The sequence below is a fragment of the Coregonus lavaretus genome (assembly GCF_964263955.1).
Source record: "Coregonus lavaretus genome assembly, chromosome: 2".
In the NCBI taxonomy this organism is placed as follows: Eukaryota; Metazoa; Chordata; class Actinopteri; order Salmoniformes; family Salmonidae; genus Coregonus; species Coregonus lavaretus.
The window spans coordinates 73,158,954-73,175,625 of NC_139989.1; the positions used below are offsets into that span (position 1 = coordinate 73,158,954).

Below are 16,672 nucleotides of genomic sequence, written 5' to 3' on the forward strand. Positions count from 1 at the left end.
AATCAGTGGGATCTCGCATTTTGCAACACACGGTTTGAAAAAGCATGTGATTAAACAAAGCTTCGGACATCATTGATGACGTACTTCTGATAAAGTGATACACGCATCGGCACACTGCTTCGAAGTTAGCTGCATAGCGATTTCGACGCATGCCTTGGAGCTTCAGTATGAAACGTAACATCACTAGGTCACTGAGGAGAGAACTGAGAACCACTGACTTAGTCAACCGTTCTCAATTGACACAAGGCCATACGTGAGTCGTTCACAAGACACAGTCACTGGCCATAGTCCTACATAACTGTGTGTATTAACAGTCATTGCATAACACAACACATTAGATAAACGTCAATGGCACTCACTCACTGTTACACAAAAAGAGCTTTGAACAAACCACTCCGCAAAATATTCAAATGAGCCACCGCCCCTACATTTTAATTATCACTAAAACGCAAATAACCCTTTTTGTGAACTGCAAAGAACCATTGAATGGCATGAAGGGTTCTTTGAGTCATTATGGTTCCACATAGAACCATCACCCTTCCCAAAGAACCCTTGCGGAACCCTCTTTTCTTAGTGTGTACATTCTATACTTTTGAAGATTTCTACAATCTGAGTTCATATAGTTTAGTAATACCACTGTGGACTTGTTTCTACAACCTTCTGAGTTCATATTGTTTAGTCATACCACTGTGGACATGTTTCTACAACCTTCTGAGTTCATATAGTTTAGTAATACCACTGTGGACATGTTTCCACAACCTTCTGAGTTCATATAGTTTAGTAATACCACTGTGGACATGTTTCTACAACCTTCTGAGTTCATATAGTTTAGTAATACCACTGTGGACATGTTATCCATTCCAGAGGCTACTACCACACTCAGAGAGCAGAGTATTCTGTTCCCAGCTGTCTGTCTATGAACAGTATTAACATCTACAATCTCTCTCTCTCTTTCCTTTATCTCTGTAGTGGATGGTCTACTCTGTTAGAGGATCAGTCCAGGTGTGCAATGTGTCAGCAGGTGCTGAGGGATCCAGTCTCTATCACCTGTGGACACAGGTTCTGCAGACAGTGCATCACCAGATACTGGGAGAAACCTGCTCCTTCAGGAGACTATGACTGTCCTCAGTGTAGAAAGAGATCCAGAACACGGCCTGTACTACAGCACCTGAGTCAACCCAATAAAACAAGAGGCTGTGAAAACAGTAAGACCACTTGCACACGTGGGCCAAGTCAATACCTTAATATGATTTACAGTAGTTAACTACAATATTATGAGATAATAGAAGTTACTGTAGTTGTGGAAGGCCCACTTTTCATCCTGTCAATGAATGTTTCTGATACACATCATTTTTCCTCTTCCCTTGTAGTGGATGACAGCCTGCAGAGAGCTATAGTAAACCATAAAGACAGTCTGAAAAGGAGGTATGAATGTGTAATAGAAGGTATGGAAAAAGCAGGGAACCAAACTCCCCTCAACAGGATTTACACAGAGCTCTACATCACAGAAGGAGAGAGTGAAGGGGTTAACAATGAACATGAGGTGTGGCAGCTAGAGACAGCATCCAGGACACCAACCTCACATGACACAGCAATCCACTGCAATGACATCTTTAAACCCTTACCAGGCCAAGAGAGAAGCATCAGAACTGTGCTGACGAAGGGCATCGCTGGCATCGGAAAAACAGTCTCTGTGCAGAAGTTCATCCTAGACTGGGCTGAAGAGAAGGCGAACCAAGATGTGGATATCATATTTGTGCTTCCTTTCCGGGAGCTGAACTTGATTAAAGATCTCCAGTACAGTCTTCTCAGACTTTTAAATGGCTTCCACACAGAACTAGACATAGGCAATGCAAAGAAACTCACTGCCTGCAAAGCTATGTTCATCTTTGATGGTTTGGATGAAAGCAGACTTCCATTGGATTTCCAGCACAATGAAAAGGTGTCTGATGTCTCCCAGACATCGTCTGTCGATGTTCTGCTGACAAACCTCATCATGGGGAATCTGCTTCCCTCTGCTCTCCAATGGATAACCTCCCGACCAGCAGCAACCAATCAGATCCCCCCTAAGTGTGTTGACCAGGTGACAGAGGTACGAGGGTTCAATGACCCACAGAAGGAGGAGTATTTCAGGAAGAGATTCAGTGATCAGGACCTGGCCAGCAGAATCATCTCACACATAAAGACATCAAGGAGCCTCCACATCATGTGCCACATGCCAGTGTTCTGTTGGATTTCTGCAATAGTCCTTGAGCACATGTTGAGTACAGACAAGAGGAGAGAGATGCCCACGACTCTGACTGAGATGGCAATACACTTCCTGCTCATTCAGACCAGCCTGAAGAACCAGAAATATCATGGAAGAGATGAGATGGATCAACAGGAGCTCATGGAGTCAGATAAGGACATTCTTCTGAAGCTGGGGAAGCTGGCGTTTGAAAATCTGGAGAAGGGTAATCTCATGTTCTATGAAGAAGACCTGAAAGAGTGTGGCATTGATGTCAAAGAAGCCTCAGTGTACTCAGGAGTGTGCACACAAATCTTTAAAGAAGAGTCTGTGTTATTTCAGAGAGTGGTGTACTGCTTTGTTCATCTGAGCATTCAGGAGTTTCTCTCAGCTGTCTACATGTACCATTGTTACACAACCAAGAACATGGATGCACTGAAGCCCTTCCTCAAGAGAAAGTCTAGAGCTGCATCTGAAGAGCTAACCTTGCATGAGCTGCTGAAGAGTACCGTGGATAAAGCCTTGGAGAGCAAGAACGGACACCTGGACCTCTTTGTCCGCTTCCTTCATGGCATGTCACTGGAGTCCAATCAGAAACTCCTACGAGGTCTGGTGACACAGACAGAAAGGAGTCCAGACAGCGTCCAGAAAACAATCCGATCCCTTAAGGTGATGCAGAGGAAGAACATCTCCCCTGAGAGGTGCATCAATCTCTTCCACTGTCTGATAGAGATGAAAGACCATTCAGTACAAGAGGAAATCCAAGCGTACTTGAGGTCAGAGAAGAGATCCAAAAACCTCACACTTTCTCAGTGTTCAGCACTGGCCTACATGCTACAGATATCAGAGGGGGTTCTGGATGTGTTTGACCTGAAGGTATACAAGACATCAGAGGAGGGTCGTAGGAGACTGCTCCCAGCTGTGAGAGGCTGCAGGAAAGCTCTGTAAGTATTCATGGAAATGTCCCACACCAAAATACATTGTAGTTACAACAGCATTTTTATTGGCTGACTGGCTCTGTAAGTACTCATGTGACTATCCCTCAGACCAAACTTTACTGTAGGTAAGAACAACAATATTTTCATTGGCTGACTAAACTTTCTATCAGCTGAAAAGTCTTAAACAAACTGTAATACAAACGGATCAGAAAAGTTGTAGCATTGAGACATCTATACACAGTGTTCACATTATTAGTGCAGGGGTAACAGTGTAAGCAGGAAAAGCTAAATGTAACATTTTAATACAACCTGTCCCTCATGGTATTTACTCTGTTGACAGACTCACTGGCTGTAAACTCACAGACACATCCTGTGAAGTGTTGGCCTCAGCTCTCAGTTCAAACCCCTCATACCTGAGAGAGCTGGACCTGAGTAACAATGACCTGAAGGATTCAGGAGTGAAGCTGCTCTCTGCTGGACTGGGGAATCCCCACTGTAAACTGGAGACTCTGAGGTCAGTATTCCTGTAGTTGGTCAACAAGTGATAACTGTTCACCAGATCCACATGTGTTTACCAGGCACACATAGTCCACACCATATGTGTTTGGACAGTGAAGCTTACAGTTTTACATTTGGTGCTATGCTCCATCATTTTGGATTTGAGATATAATGTTTCATATTAGGCAACAGTACAGAATGTCACTTTTATTTGAGGGTATTCATACATACCTGTTTTACTGTTTAGAAATGAAAGCACTTAATGTATCTAGTTCTCCCATTTGAAAAAGTAATAAGTATTTGGACAAATTAATTTAGTCCAAAGTTTAGTATTTGGTCCCATATTCCTTACCTGCAGTGATTACATCAAGCTTGTGTTTCTACAAACTTGTTGAATGCATTTGCAGTTTGTCTTGGTTGTGTTTTGGATGATGTTTTTCCTAATAGAAACTGAATGGTGAATAATGTCCTGTCATTTTGGAGTCACTTCACTTGTATTGTCAGTAAGAATAGAAGATGTTTCTGAACACTTCTACATTCATGTGGATGCTACCATGATTATGAATAATCATGAATGAATCGTGAATGATGATGAATGAGAAAGTTACAGAGGAACAAGGATCATACCCCCTCTGTTATTGGTAATGGTGAGAGGTTAGCATGTTTTGTTGTAGCCTCTGTAACTTTCTCACTCATTATTATTCATGATTCATTCATGATTTTTCTTAATCATGGCATCATCAGGATTAATTTAGTAGTGTTTAGAAACATGTTATCTACTCACTTAGACAGAAAATTACTCCAGTCATCATCCACCATTCAGTTACTATCGGGCAAAACATAACCCAAAACACAACCAAAACAAACTGCAAATGCAACCAACGAGTTTGGTACCAAATACTAAACTTTTGACTACTTTAATACACTATAAGTGAATTGGTCAGAATACATTTGACTTCTTCAAATGGGGGACTAGATACATAAAGTGCTTTCATTTCTAAACGGTGACACAGATATGTATTAAAATACCCTCAAATAAAAGGTGACATTATATACTGTCACCTCATATGAAACATTTGATCTCAAATCCAAAATACTGGAGTACAGATCCACATTTAAAATGTTAGCTTCACTGTCAAAATAGATATGGTGTGGACTGTATACTCAATACAATCTAAATCTGATACCTCACTGTCTGTCTTTTGGCTGATACTGCTTTTTAAACTGCTCTGGTCAGTCTACTCAAATATTTGTACTATACATGTTTCTCTCTACAAGCAATATTATGATAATTTCTAATAATGAAACATTCATTAATTTATGAATAGATACGGCAGGTTTCAGGATGCTGATGTATCTGAATATGTTGAAAAAATATACTGCCACTATTTTCACCACCAAAGAATAGCAGTGTGGTTTTAATATGATTTGACTCTTTGCAGGCTGTCAGGCTGTCTAGTCACAGAGGAAGGCTGTATAGAGCCACATTTAAAATGTTAGCTTCACTGTCAAACTAGATATGGTGTGGACTGTATACTCAATATAATCTAAATCTGATACCTCACTGTCTGTCTTTTGACTGATACTGCTTTTTAAACTGCTCTGGTCAGTCTACTCAAATATTCGTACTATACATTTTTCTCTACACACAATATTATATGATTTTTTCTAATAATGATATATATATATATATATATATTTTTTTTTCACCTTTATTTAACCAGGTAAGCCAGTTGAGAACAAGTTCTCATTTACAACTGCGACCTGGCCAAGATAAAGCAAAGCAGTGCGATAAAAACAACAACACAGAGTTACATATGGGGTAAAAAAAACATAAAGTCAAAAATACAACAGAAAATATATATACAGTGTGTGCAAATGTAGCAAGTTATGGAGGTAAGGCAATAAATAGGCTATAGTGCAAAATAATTACAATAGTATTAACACTGGAATGCTAGATGTGCAAGAGATTATGTGCAAATAGAGATACTGGGATGCAAAAGAGCAAAATAAATAACAATATAGGGATGAGGTAGTTGGGTGGGCTAATTTCAGATGGGCCGTGTACAGGTGCAGTGATCGGTAAGGTGCTCTGACAACTGATGCTTAAAGTTAGTGAGGGAGATAAGAGTCTCCAGCTTCAGAGATTTTTGCAATTCGTTCCAGTCATTGGCAGCAGAGAACTGGAAGGAATGGCGGCCAAAGGAGGTTTTGGCTTTGGGAATGACCAGTGAGATATACCTGCTGGAGCGCAGACTACGGGTGGGTGCTGCTATGGTGACCAATGAGCTAAGATAAGGCGGGGATTTGCCTAGCAGTGATTTATAGATGGCCTGGAGCCAGTGGGTTTGACGACGAACATGTATTGAGGACCAGCCAACAAGAGCGTACAGGTCACAGTGGTGGGTAGTGTATGGGGCTTTGGAGACAAAACGGATGGCACTGTGATAGACTACATCCAATTTGCTGAGTAGAGTGTTGGAGGCTATTTTGTAAATGACATCGCCGAAGTCAAGGATCGGTAGGATAGTCAGTTTTACGAGGGCATGTTTGGCAGCATGAGTGAAGGAGGCTTTGTTGCGAAATAGGAAGCCGATTCTAGATTTAACTTTGGATTGGAGATTCTTTATGTGAGTCTGGAAGGAGAGTTTACAGTCTAACCAGACACCTAGGTATTTGTAGTTGTCCACATACTCTAGGTCAGACCCGTCGAGAGTGGTGATTCTAGTCGGGTGGGCGGGTGCCAGCAGCGTTCGATTGAAAAGCATGCATTTAGTTTTACTAGTGTTTAAGAGCAGTTGGAGGCTACTGAAGGAGTGTTGTATGGCATTGAAGCTCGTTTGGAGGTTTGTTAACACAGTGTCCAATGAAGGGCCAGATGTATACAAAATGGTGTCGTCTGCGTAGAGGTGGATCTGAGAGTCACCAGCAGCAAGAGCGACATCATTGATATACACAGAGAAAAGTGTCGGCCCAAGAATTGAACCCTGTGGCACCCCCATAGAGACTGCCATAGGTCCAGACAACAGGCCCTCCGATTTGACACACTGAACTCTATCTGAGAAGTAGTTGGTGAACCAGGCGAGGCAGTCATTTGAGAAACCAAGGCTATTTAGTCTGCCAATAAGAATGCGGTGGTTGACAGAGTCGAAAGCCTTGGCCAGGTCGATGAAGACGGCTGCACAGTACTGTCTATTATCAATCGCGGTTATAATATCGTTTAGGACCTTGAGCGTGGCTGAAGTGCACCCATGACCAGCTCGGAAACCGGATTGCATAGCGGAGAAGGTACAGTGGTATTCGAAATGGTCGGTGATCTGTTTGTTAACTTGGCTTTCAAATACTTTCAAAAGGCAGGGCAGGATGGATATAGGTCTGTAGCAGTTTGGATCTAGAGTGTCACCCCCTTTGAAGAGGGGGATGACCGCGGCAGCTTTCCAATCTCTGGGGATCTCAGACGTTATGAAAGAGAGGTTGAACAGACTAGTAATAGGGGTTGCGACAATTTCGGCGGCTAGTTTTAGAAAGAAAGGGTCCAGATTGTCTAGCCCAGCTGATTTGTAGGGGTCCAGATTTTGCAGCTCTTTCAAAACGTCAGCTGTCTGAATTTGTGTGAAGGAGAAGCGGGGGGGGGCATGGGCAAGTTGCAGCGGAGGGTGCAGAGTTGGTGGCCGGGGTAGTGGTAGCCAGATGGAATGCATGGCCAGCTGTAGCAAAATGCTTGTTGAAATTCTCGATTATTGTAGATTTATCGGTGGTGATAGTGTTTCCTAGCCTCAGTGCAGTGGGCAACTGGGAGGAAGTGCTCTTATTCTCCATGGACTTTACAGTGTCCCAAAACTTTTTGGAGTTAGTGCTACAGGATGCAAATTTCTGTTTGAAAAAGTTAGCCTTTGCTTTTCTGACTGCTTGTGTATATTGATTCCTAACTTCCCTGAAACGTTGCATATCGCGGGGGCTATTTGATGCTAATGCTGTACGCCACAGGATGTTTTTGTGCTGGTCAAGGGCAGTCAAGTCTGAGGAGAACCAGGGGCTATATCGGTTCTTAGTTCTGTATTTTTTGAATGGGGCATGTTTATTTAAGATTGAGAGGAAATTACTTTTAAGGAACAACCAGACATCCTCTACTGACGGAATGAGATCTATATCCATCCAGGATACCTGGGCCAGGTCAATGTAACACTCTGGCTCTATGGACGTTTATATTGAGCCAGGGTTGTTCATTTTCTTGTGTTTGGGTGTATTTCATTTGGTGGTGTTGGGGATGGGTGAGTTTCATTTTGTTTGTGTCATGTGGTGATTGGTCGATGACTCCCAATCGGAGGTAACGAGTGTCAGCTGTCGGCTCGTTATCTCTGATTGGGAGCCATATATATTCTGTGTGTTTTCTCCTTTGTGTTGTGGGTTATTGTTTCTTTGTTGCTGTTAGTCGTATTTCAGTTTAGAACTTCACGTGTCGTCATTTGTTGTTTTCTTCGTGGTTGCTTTAAGTTAATAAAGTCATCATGTTCACTCGCAACGCTGCGCATTGGTCTCCTCCTTCAGACGATCGTGACAGAATAACCCACCACAAAAGGACCAAGCAGCGTAACAAGCGGCAACAGGACCTACCTACACAGGAGCCGAGGGTCTGGACATGGGAAGAGCTTTTGGACGGAAAAGGGTCCTGGACGTGGGAAGAAATCCTGGACGGCATGGATCGCCGTCCATGGAGCGAGACAGAGGAGAGGCGACGGAAAGAGGAAGCGCGGAGTCGAGGCTGGAAGCCCGTGGTTACTCCCCAAAAAAATTTTGGGGGGGGGCACATGGCTTGGGCGCCTGGGCAGCAGGAGGCTGCCACAGGGAGAGCTGGAGAGAAGGCTATCGGATTACGGGAGCCATTGGCGAGTAGAGGGAGGGAAGTTGTTGTGGCACGGCATGAGAGACTGAAGTGTGTTACCAGTCTGGTCCGGTCCGTTCTTGATCCCCAGTTAAGGCCAGTGGTGGGTGTTCCCGGTACGTACCGGTCTGTTCCTACTCCACGCACCAGGTCCACGATGTGCGTCGCCAGCCCGGCCCGGCCTGTTCCGGCCACTCGCACCAGGGATAAGGTGCGCGTCGCCAGCCCAGCCCGGCCTGTTCCTGCTCCACGCCCGAATCCTACGGGGTGCGTCACCAGTCGGCCAGAGTCTGCCGTCTGCCCAACGGCGCCTGAACTGCCCGTCTGTCAAGCGCTGCATAAGCCGCCCGTCTGTACTGAGCCTGCAAAGCCGTCCGTCTGCCATGAGCCTTCAGAGCCTTCCGCCAGACAGGAGCCGCTAGAGCCTTCCGCCAGACAGAATCATACACCTGCTATGGAATCAGCAGGAGCCGACGCAGCCCATACTAGACTGGAAGCTCAGGTTCGGGACCAGAAAGAGCAGATCCTGCAGATGGGAGCCGCCCTGCTGGAGGTGATGACTGCAATCCGAGGCTGGGGTCCGCCTCCACCGCCAGCCTCCCAGCCAGCACCATCAACCAGCCATGAGCAGCCAGACCCGTCAGCCAGCCATGAGCAGCCAGACCCGTCAGCCAGCCATGAGCAGCCAGGTCCGTCAGCCAGCCATGAGCAGCCAGATCCGTCAGTCAGCCATGAGCAGCCAGATCCGTCAGCCAGCCATGAGCAGCCAGACCCGTCAGCCAGCCATGAGCAGCCAGATCCGTCAGCCAGCCATGAGCAGCCGGACCCGTCAGCCAGCCATGAGCAGCCGGACCCGTCAGCCAGCCATGAGCAGCCAGGTCCGTCAGCCAGCCATGAGCAGCCAGATCCGTCAGCCAGCCATGAGCAGCCAGACCCGTCAGCCAGCCATGAGCAGCCAGATCCGTCAGTCAGCCATGAGCAGCCAGATCCGTCAGTCAGCCATGAGCAGCCAGATCCGTCAGCCAGCCATGAGCAGCCAGATCCGTCAGCCAGCCATGAGCAGCCAGATCCGTCAGCCAGCCATGAGCAGCCAGATCCGTCAGCCAGCCATGAGCAGCCAGATCCGTCGTCCAGCCATGAGCAGCCAGAGCCGTCCAGCCAGGATTCGCCAGAGCCGTCCAGCCAGGATCCGCCAGAGCCGTCCAGCCAGGATCCGCCAGAGCCGTCCAGCCAGGATCCGCCAGAGCCGTCCAGCCAGGATCCGCCAGAGCCGTCCAGCCAGGATCCGCCAGAGCCGTCCAGCCAGGATCCGCCAGAGCCGTCCCGCCAGGATCCGCCAGAGCCGTCCAGCCTGGATCCGCCAGAGCCGTCCCGCCAGGATCCGCCAGAGACGTCCCGCCAGGATCCGCCAGAGCCGTCCAGCCTGGATCCGCCAGAGCCGTCCCGCCAGGATCCGCCAGAGCCGTCCCGCCAGGATCCGCCAGAGCCGTCCAGCCTGGATCCGCCAGAGCCGTCCCGCCAGGATCCGCCAGAGATGTCCCGCCAGGATCCGCCAGAGCCGTCCCGCCAGGATCCGCCAGAGCCGTCCCGCCAGGATCCGCCAGAGCCAGCCAGCCAGGATCCGCCATCTAGTCAGGTGCTGCCCCTTAGCCCGGTGCTGCCCTTTAGCCCGGTGCTGCCCCTTAGTCCGGTGCTGCCCCTGAGTCCGGTGCTGCCCCTTAGTCCTGTACTGCCCTTTAGTCCGGTACTGCCCCGTAGTCCGGTGCTGCCCCTTGTCCTGGTGCTGCCCCTTATCCCGGTGCTGCCCCTTATCCCGGTGCTGCCCCTTAGGCCGATGCTGCCCCTTAGTCCGGGGTTGCCCCTTAGTCCAGGTGGGGTTAGGTGGAGGGTGGTCATTGGGAGGAGGCTACCGAAGCAGGTTGTGACTGTGGTGGGGTGGGGATCACGACCGGGGCCAGAGCCGCCACCATGGACAGACGCCCACCCAGACCCTCCCCTAGTCCTGATGTTGGTGCGCCCGGAGTTCGCACCTTTAGGGGGGGGTACTGTAACACTCTGGCTCTATGGACGTTTATATTGAGCCAGGGTTGTTCATTTTCTTGTGTTTGGGTGTATTTCATTTGGTGGTGTTGGGGATGGGTGAGTTTCATTTTGTTTGTGTCATGTGGTGATTGGTCGATGACTCCCAATCGGAGGTAACGAGTGTCAGCTGTCGGCTCGTTATCTCTGATTGGGAGCCATATATATTCTGTGTGTTTTCTCCTTTGTGTTGTGGGTTATTGTTTCTTTGTTGCTGTTAGTCGTATTTCAGTTTAGAACTTCACGTGTCGTCATTTGTTGTTTTCTTCGTGGTTGCTTTAAGTTAATAAAGTCATCATGTTCACTCGCAACGCTGCGCATTGGTCTCCTCCTTCAGACGATCGTGACAGTCAATTAGGAAGGCCTGCTCGCTAAAGTGTTTTAGGGAGCGTTTGACAGTGATGAGGGGTGGTCGTTTGACCGCGGACCCGTTACGGACGCAGGCAATAAGGCAGTGATCGCTGAGATCCTGGTTGAAGACAGCTGAGGTGTATTTAGAGGGTATGTTAGTCAGGATGATATCTATGAGGGTACCCATGTTTACGGATTTAGGGTTGTACCTGGTAGGTTCGTTGATAATTTGCGTGAGCTTGAGGGCATCTAGTTTGGATTGTAGGATGGCCGGGGTATTAAGCATATCCCAATTTAGGTCACCAAGCAGTACGAACTCTGAGGATAAATGGGGGGCAATCAATTCACATATGGTGTCCAGGGCACAGCTGGGGGCTGAGGGGGGTCTGTAGCAAGCGGCAACAGTGAGAGACTTATTTCTGGAAAGGTGGATTTTTAGAAGTAGAAGCTCAAACTGTTTGGGCACGGACCTGGATAGTATGATAGAGCTCTGCAGGCTATCTCTACAGTATATTGCAACTCCACCCCCTTTGGCAGTTCTATCTAGACGGAAAATGTTATAGTTGGGGATGGAAATTTCAGAATTTTTGGTGGCCTTCCTGAGCCAGGATTCAGACACTGCTAGAACATCAGGGTTGGTGGAGTGTGCTAACGCAGTGAATAACTCAAACTTAGGAAGTAGACTTCTGATATTTACGTGCAAGAAACCAAGACTTTTGCGATTACAGAAGTCAGCAAATGATAGCGCCTGGCGAGTAGGAGTGATACTGAGGGCTGCAGGGCCTGGGTTAGCCTCTACATCACCAGAGGAACAGAGGAGGACTAGAATAAGGATACGGCTAAAGGCTTTAAGAACTGGTCTTCTAGTGCGTTGGGTACATAGAATAAAGGGGGCAGATTTCCGGGTGTTGTAGAAAAGATTCAGGGCATTATGTACAGACAAGGATATGGAAGGATATGAGTAAAGTGGAGGTAAACCTAAGCGTTGGGTAACAATGAAAGAGATAGTATCGCTAGAGGCAACAATTGAGTCGGTCTCCGCGTGTATGGGGGGTGGGACAAAGGAGCTATCTAAGGCAGGTTTAGCTGGGCTGGGGGATCTACAGTGAAATAGTACAATTAGAAATAACCGAAACAACAATAATAAGCTAACCATGTTTGGGCTGAGGCTAAACATAAACAGGATGTAGTACCGTAAAAAGGAACAGTCCAGCAGACATCAGCTGCTAAAGCACTAGCGAGTAAGAGGCCACGGCTAGCGTGTGCTAGCGGGCCGGGGCTAGCAGATGGAATCTTCGTGGTCGACGTCGCAGACCAGTCGTGTAGGATCGGCGGGGCTCCGTGTCAACATTTCAGTGATTCCGGCAGAAAACTGATGTGTTCTGGGTCGATAACGCGCTGTGCAGACTGGCCGAATATCCAGTGATTAAATTAATTCCGCAGAAAAAAATCCAATGTTCTGGGTGAAACTGCTAACTGTGGCTAATAGCAAGTAGCTAGTTAGCTGGCTAGCTAGTTTCAACTGGAGATTCTAGATAAAAGGTAAGTCAATAATAGAATCCGTTCCACATAGAGTGAGGCGGGTTGCAGGAAAGTATATTTTGTAGAAGGATGAAAAGTCTGATAGGGAAATATGTACGAAAAATAAAACAAAAACAGGGTATTTACAGGCTATTTACAGACACACGACAAAAACAGAACTGCACTACTTCGCCATCTTGGATTTTGGATTTCGCCATCTTGGATATATATGGCAGGTTTCAGGACACTGGTATAAATGAAAATGTTGAAAAAATATACTGCCACTATTTTCACCACCAAAGAATAGCAGTGTGATTTTAATATGATTTGACTCTTTGCAGGCTGTCAGGCTGTCTAGTCACAGAGGAAGGCTGTGCTTCTCTGGTCTCAGCTCTGAAGTCAAACCCCTCCCACCTGAGAGAGCTGGACCTGAGTAACAATGACCTGAAGGATTCAGGAGTGAAGCTGCTCTCTGCTGGACTGGGGAATCCCCACTGTAAACTGGAGACTCTGAGGTCAGTATTCCTGTAGTTGGTCAACAAGTGATAACTGTTCACCAGATCCACATGTGTTTACCAGGCACACATAGTCCACACCATATGTATTTGGACAGTGAAGCTTACAGTTTTAAATGTGGTGCTATGCTCCAGCATTTTGGATTTGAGATATAATGTTTCATATTAGGCAACAGTACAGAATGTCACCTTTTATTTGAGGGTATTGTCATACATATCTGATTTACTGTTTAGAAATGAAAGCACTTTATGTGTCTAGTTCTCCCATTTGAAAAAGTCATAATAATTTGGACATATTCACTTATATTTAGGGGTGTAACGATTCGTTTTAACAACGATTCGATTTGTATCACGATTCGTGGTTGTCGATACGATTCAAGGACGATATTGGTTCATTTAGAACGATACGATCTGAAACGATTCATTGACTTGAAATCGATTCAGTAACCTTTTAGCCAAAAATTAAACCAGTGTGATGACGTCACGGATAGGCAGACTGAATCGAGTAATGTTTAAAGCCTTTATCATTAAAAGTGCTAAGAAAAAACATCCATATAAAGTCTGACGTGCTTAAATCCAATGGGTTATTTCCTAGTATCGATACAATCCATTTATTACATTTTAAAACGATGTTAGATCGATACAGTGGGGAAAAAAAGTATTTAGTCAGCCACCAATTGTGCATGTTCTCCCACTTAAAAAGATGAGAGAGGCCTGTAATTTTCATCATAGGTACACGTCAACTATGACAGACAAATTGAGAAAAAAAAATCCAGATAATCACATTGTAGGATTTTTTATGAATTTATTTGCAAATTATGGTGGAAAATAAGTATTTGGTCACCTGCAAACAAGCAAGATTTCTGGCTCTCACAGACCTGTAACTTCTTCTTTAAGAGGCTCCTCTGTCCTCCACTCATTACCTGTATTAATGGCACCTGTTTGAACTTGTTATCAGTATAAAAGACACCTGTCCACAACCTCAAACAGTCACACTCCAAACTCCACTATGGCCAAGACCAAAGAGCTGTCAAAGGACACCAGAAACAAAATTGTAGACCTTCCCCAGGCTGGGAAGACTGAATCTGCAATAGGTAAGCAGCTTGGTTTGAAGAAATCAACTGTGGGAGCAATTATTAGGAAATGGAAGACATACAAGACCACTGATAATCTCCCTCGATCTGGAGCTCCACGCATCTCACCCCGTGGGGTCAAAATGATCACAAGAACGGTGAGCAAAAATGCCAGAACCACACGGGGGGACCTAGTGAATGACCTGCAGAGAGCTGGGACCAAAGTAACAAAGCCTACCTTCAGTAACACACTACGCCGCCAGGGACTCAAATCCTGCTTAAGCCAGTACATGTCCAGGCCCATCTGAAGTTTGCTAGAGTGCATTTGGATGATCCAGAAGAGGATTGGGAGAATGTCATATGGTCAGATGAAACCAAAATAGAACTTTTTGGTCAAATCTCAACTCGCCATGTTTGGAGGACAAAGAATGCTGAGTTGCATCCAAAGAACACCATACCTACTATGAAGCATGGGGGTGGAAACATCATGCTTTGGGGCTGTTTTTCTGCAAAGGGACCAGGACGACTGATCCGTGTAAAGGAAAGAATGAATGGGGCCATGTATCGTGAGATTTTGAGTGAAAACCTCCTTCCATCAGCAAGGGCATTGAAGATGAAACGTGGCTGGGTCTTTCAGCATGACAATGATCCCAAACACACCGCCCGGGCAACGAAGGAGTGGCTTCGTAAGAAGCATTTCAAGGTCCTGGAGTGGCCTAGCCAGTCTCCAGATCTCAACCACATAGAAAATCTTTGGAGGGAGTTGAAAGTCCGTGTTGCCCAGCGACAGCCCCAAAACATCACTGCTCTAGAGGAGATCTGCATGGAGGAATGGGCCAAAATACCAGCAACAGTGTTTGAAAACCTTGTGAAGACTTACAGATAACGTTTGACCTGTGTCATTGCCAACAAAGGGTATATAACAAAGTATTGACAAACTTTTGTTATTGACCAAATACTTATTTTCCACCATAATTTGCAAATAAATTCGTTAAAAATCCTACAATGTGATTTTCTGGATTTTTTTTCCTCATTTTGTCTGTCATAGTTGACGTGTACCTATGATGAAAATTACAGGCCTCTCTCATCTTTTTAAGTGGGAGAACTTGCACAATTGGTGGCTGACTAAATACTTTTTTTCCCCACTGTATATGTTGTCCAAAAGGCCAACTCGCCGAGCACAGATCGATGCAGTTGGATCATAGGAATATAAATCGATACATCGATGTAGTAGATGGATCGTTACACCCCTACTTATATTGTATTAAAGTAGTCATAAGTTTAGTATTTGGTCCCATATTCCTTACCCACAGTGATTACATCAAGCTTGTGATTCTACAAACTTGTTGAATGCATTTGCAGTTTGTTTTGGTTGTGTTCTGGATGATGTTTTTCCAAATAGAAACTGAATGGTGAATAATGTCCTGTCATTTTGGAGTCACTTCACTTGTATTGTCAGTAAGAATAGAAGATGTTTCTGAACACTTCTACATTCATGTGGATGATACCATGATTATGAATAATCATGAATGAATCGTGAGTGATGATGAATGAGAAAGTTACAGAGGAACAAGGATCATACCCCCTCTGTTATTGGTAATGGTAAGAGGTTAGCATGTTTTGTTGTAGCCTCTGTAACTTTCTCACTCATTATTATTCATGATTCATTCATGATTGTTCTTCATGTCATCATCAGGATTAATTTAGTAGTGTTTAGAAACATGTTATCTACTCACTTAGACAGAAAATTACTCCAGTCATCATCCACCATTCAGTTACTATTGGACAAAACATAACCCAAAACACAACCAAAACAAACTGCAAATGCAACCAACAAGTTTACAACCAAATATTCAACTTTTGACTACTTTAATACACTGTAAGTGAATTGGTCAAAATACTTATGACTTCTTCAAATAGGGGGACTAGATACATAAAGTGCTTTAATTTCTAAACGGTGAAACAGATATGTATTAAAATACCGTCAAATAAAAGGTGACATTATATACTGTCACATCATATGTGTATTATATGTGTAGAGCCACATTTAAAATGTTAGCTTCACTGTCAAAATAGATATGGTGTGGACTGTATACTCAATACAATCTAAATCTGATACCTCACTGTCTGTCTTTTGACTGATACTGCTTTTTAAACTGCTCTGGTCAGTCTATTCAAATATTTGTACTATACATGTTTCTCTCTACAAGCAATATTATGGTAATTTCTAATAATGATACATTAATTTATGAATAGATATGTCAGGTTTCAGGATGCTGATATATCTGAATATGTTGAAAAAAATATACTGCCACTATTTTCACCACCAAAGAATAGCAGTGTGGTTTTAATATGATTTGACTCTTTGCAGGCTGTCAGGCTGTCTAGTCACAGAGGAAGGCTGTGCTTCTCTGGTCTCAGCTCTGAAGTCAAACCCCTCACACCTGAGAGAGCTGGATCTAAGTAACAATAACCTGAAGGATTCAGGAGTGAAGCTGCTCTCTGCTGGACTGGGGAATCCCCACTGTAAACTGGAGACTCTGAGGTCAGTATTCCTGTAGTTGGTCAACAAGTGGTAACTGTTCACC

At 45.1% G+C, this 16,672-nt stretch overlaps 2 protein-coding genes across 3 annotated transcripts in view; both read left to right on the forward strand.

Moving 5' to 3' along the window:
* The first annotated feature begins 1,215 nt into the window (after positions 1–1,215).
* On the forward strand, positions 1,216–3,710 carry LOC311141570 (NLR family CARD domain-containing protein 3-like). 2 transcript variants are annotated; one of them, XM_084176939.1, is made up of 3 exons: positions 1,221–1,256; positions 1,371–3,171; positions 3,506–3,710. In XM_084176939.1, exons 1-3 carry the CDS (start codon positions 1,247–1,249, stop codon positions 3,693–3,695), a joined length of 2,001 nt encoding a protein of 666 aa, XP_084033065.1. In that variant the 5' UTR covers positions 1,221–1,246; the 3' UTR covers positions 3,696–3,710. The 2 variants fall into 2 exon arrangements, with proteins under 2 accessions (XP_084033064.1, XP_084033065.1); XM_084176938.1 differs by having other exon boundaries at positions 1,216–3,171.
* Positions 3,711–5,403: 1,693 nt separating this feature from the next.
* LOC311142326 (NACHT, LRR and PYD domains-containing protein 3-like) overlaps positions 5,404–16,672 on the forward strand; it is a 385,235-nt gene continuing 373,966 nt past the window's right edge. The window contains exon 1 of the mRNA XM_084177954.1: positions 5,404–5,485. Coding sequence (XP_084034080.1) covers positions 5,481–5,485 — 5 coding nt within the window. The 5' untranslated portion in view covers positions 5,404–5,480. The remainder of the gene's footprint in view (positions 5,486–16,672) is intronic.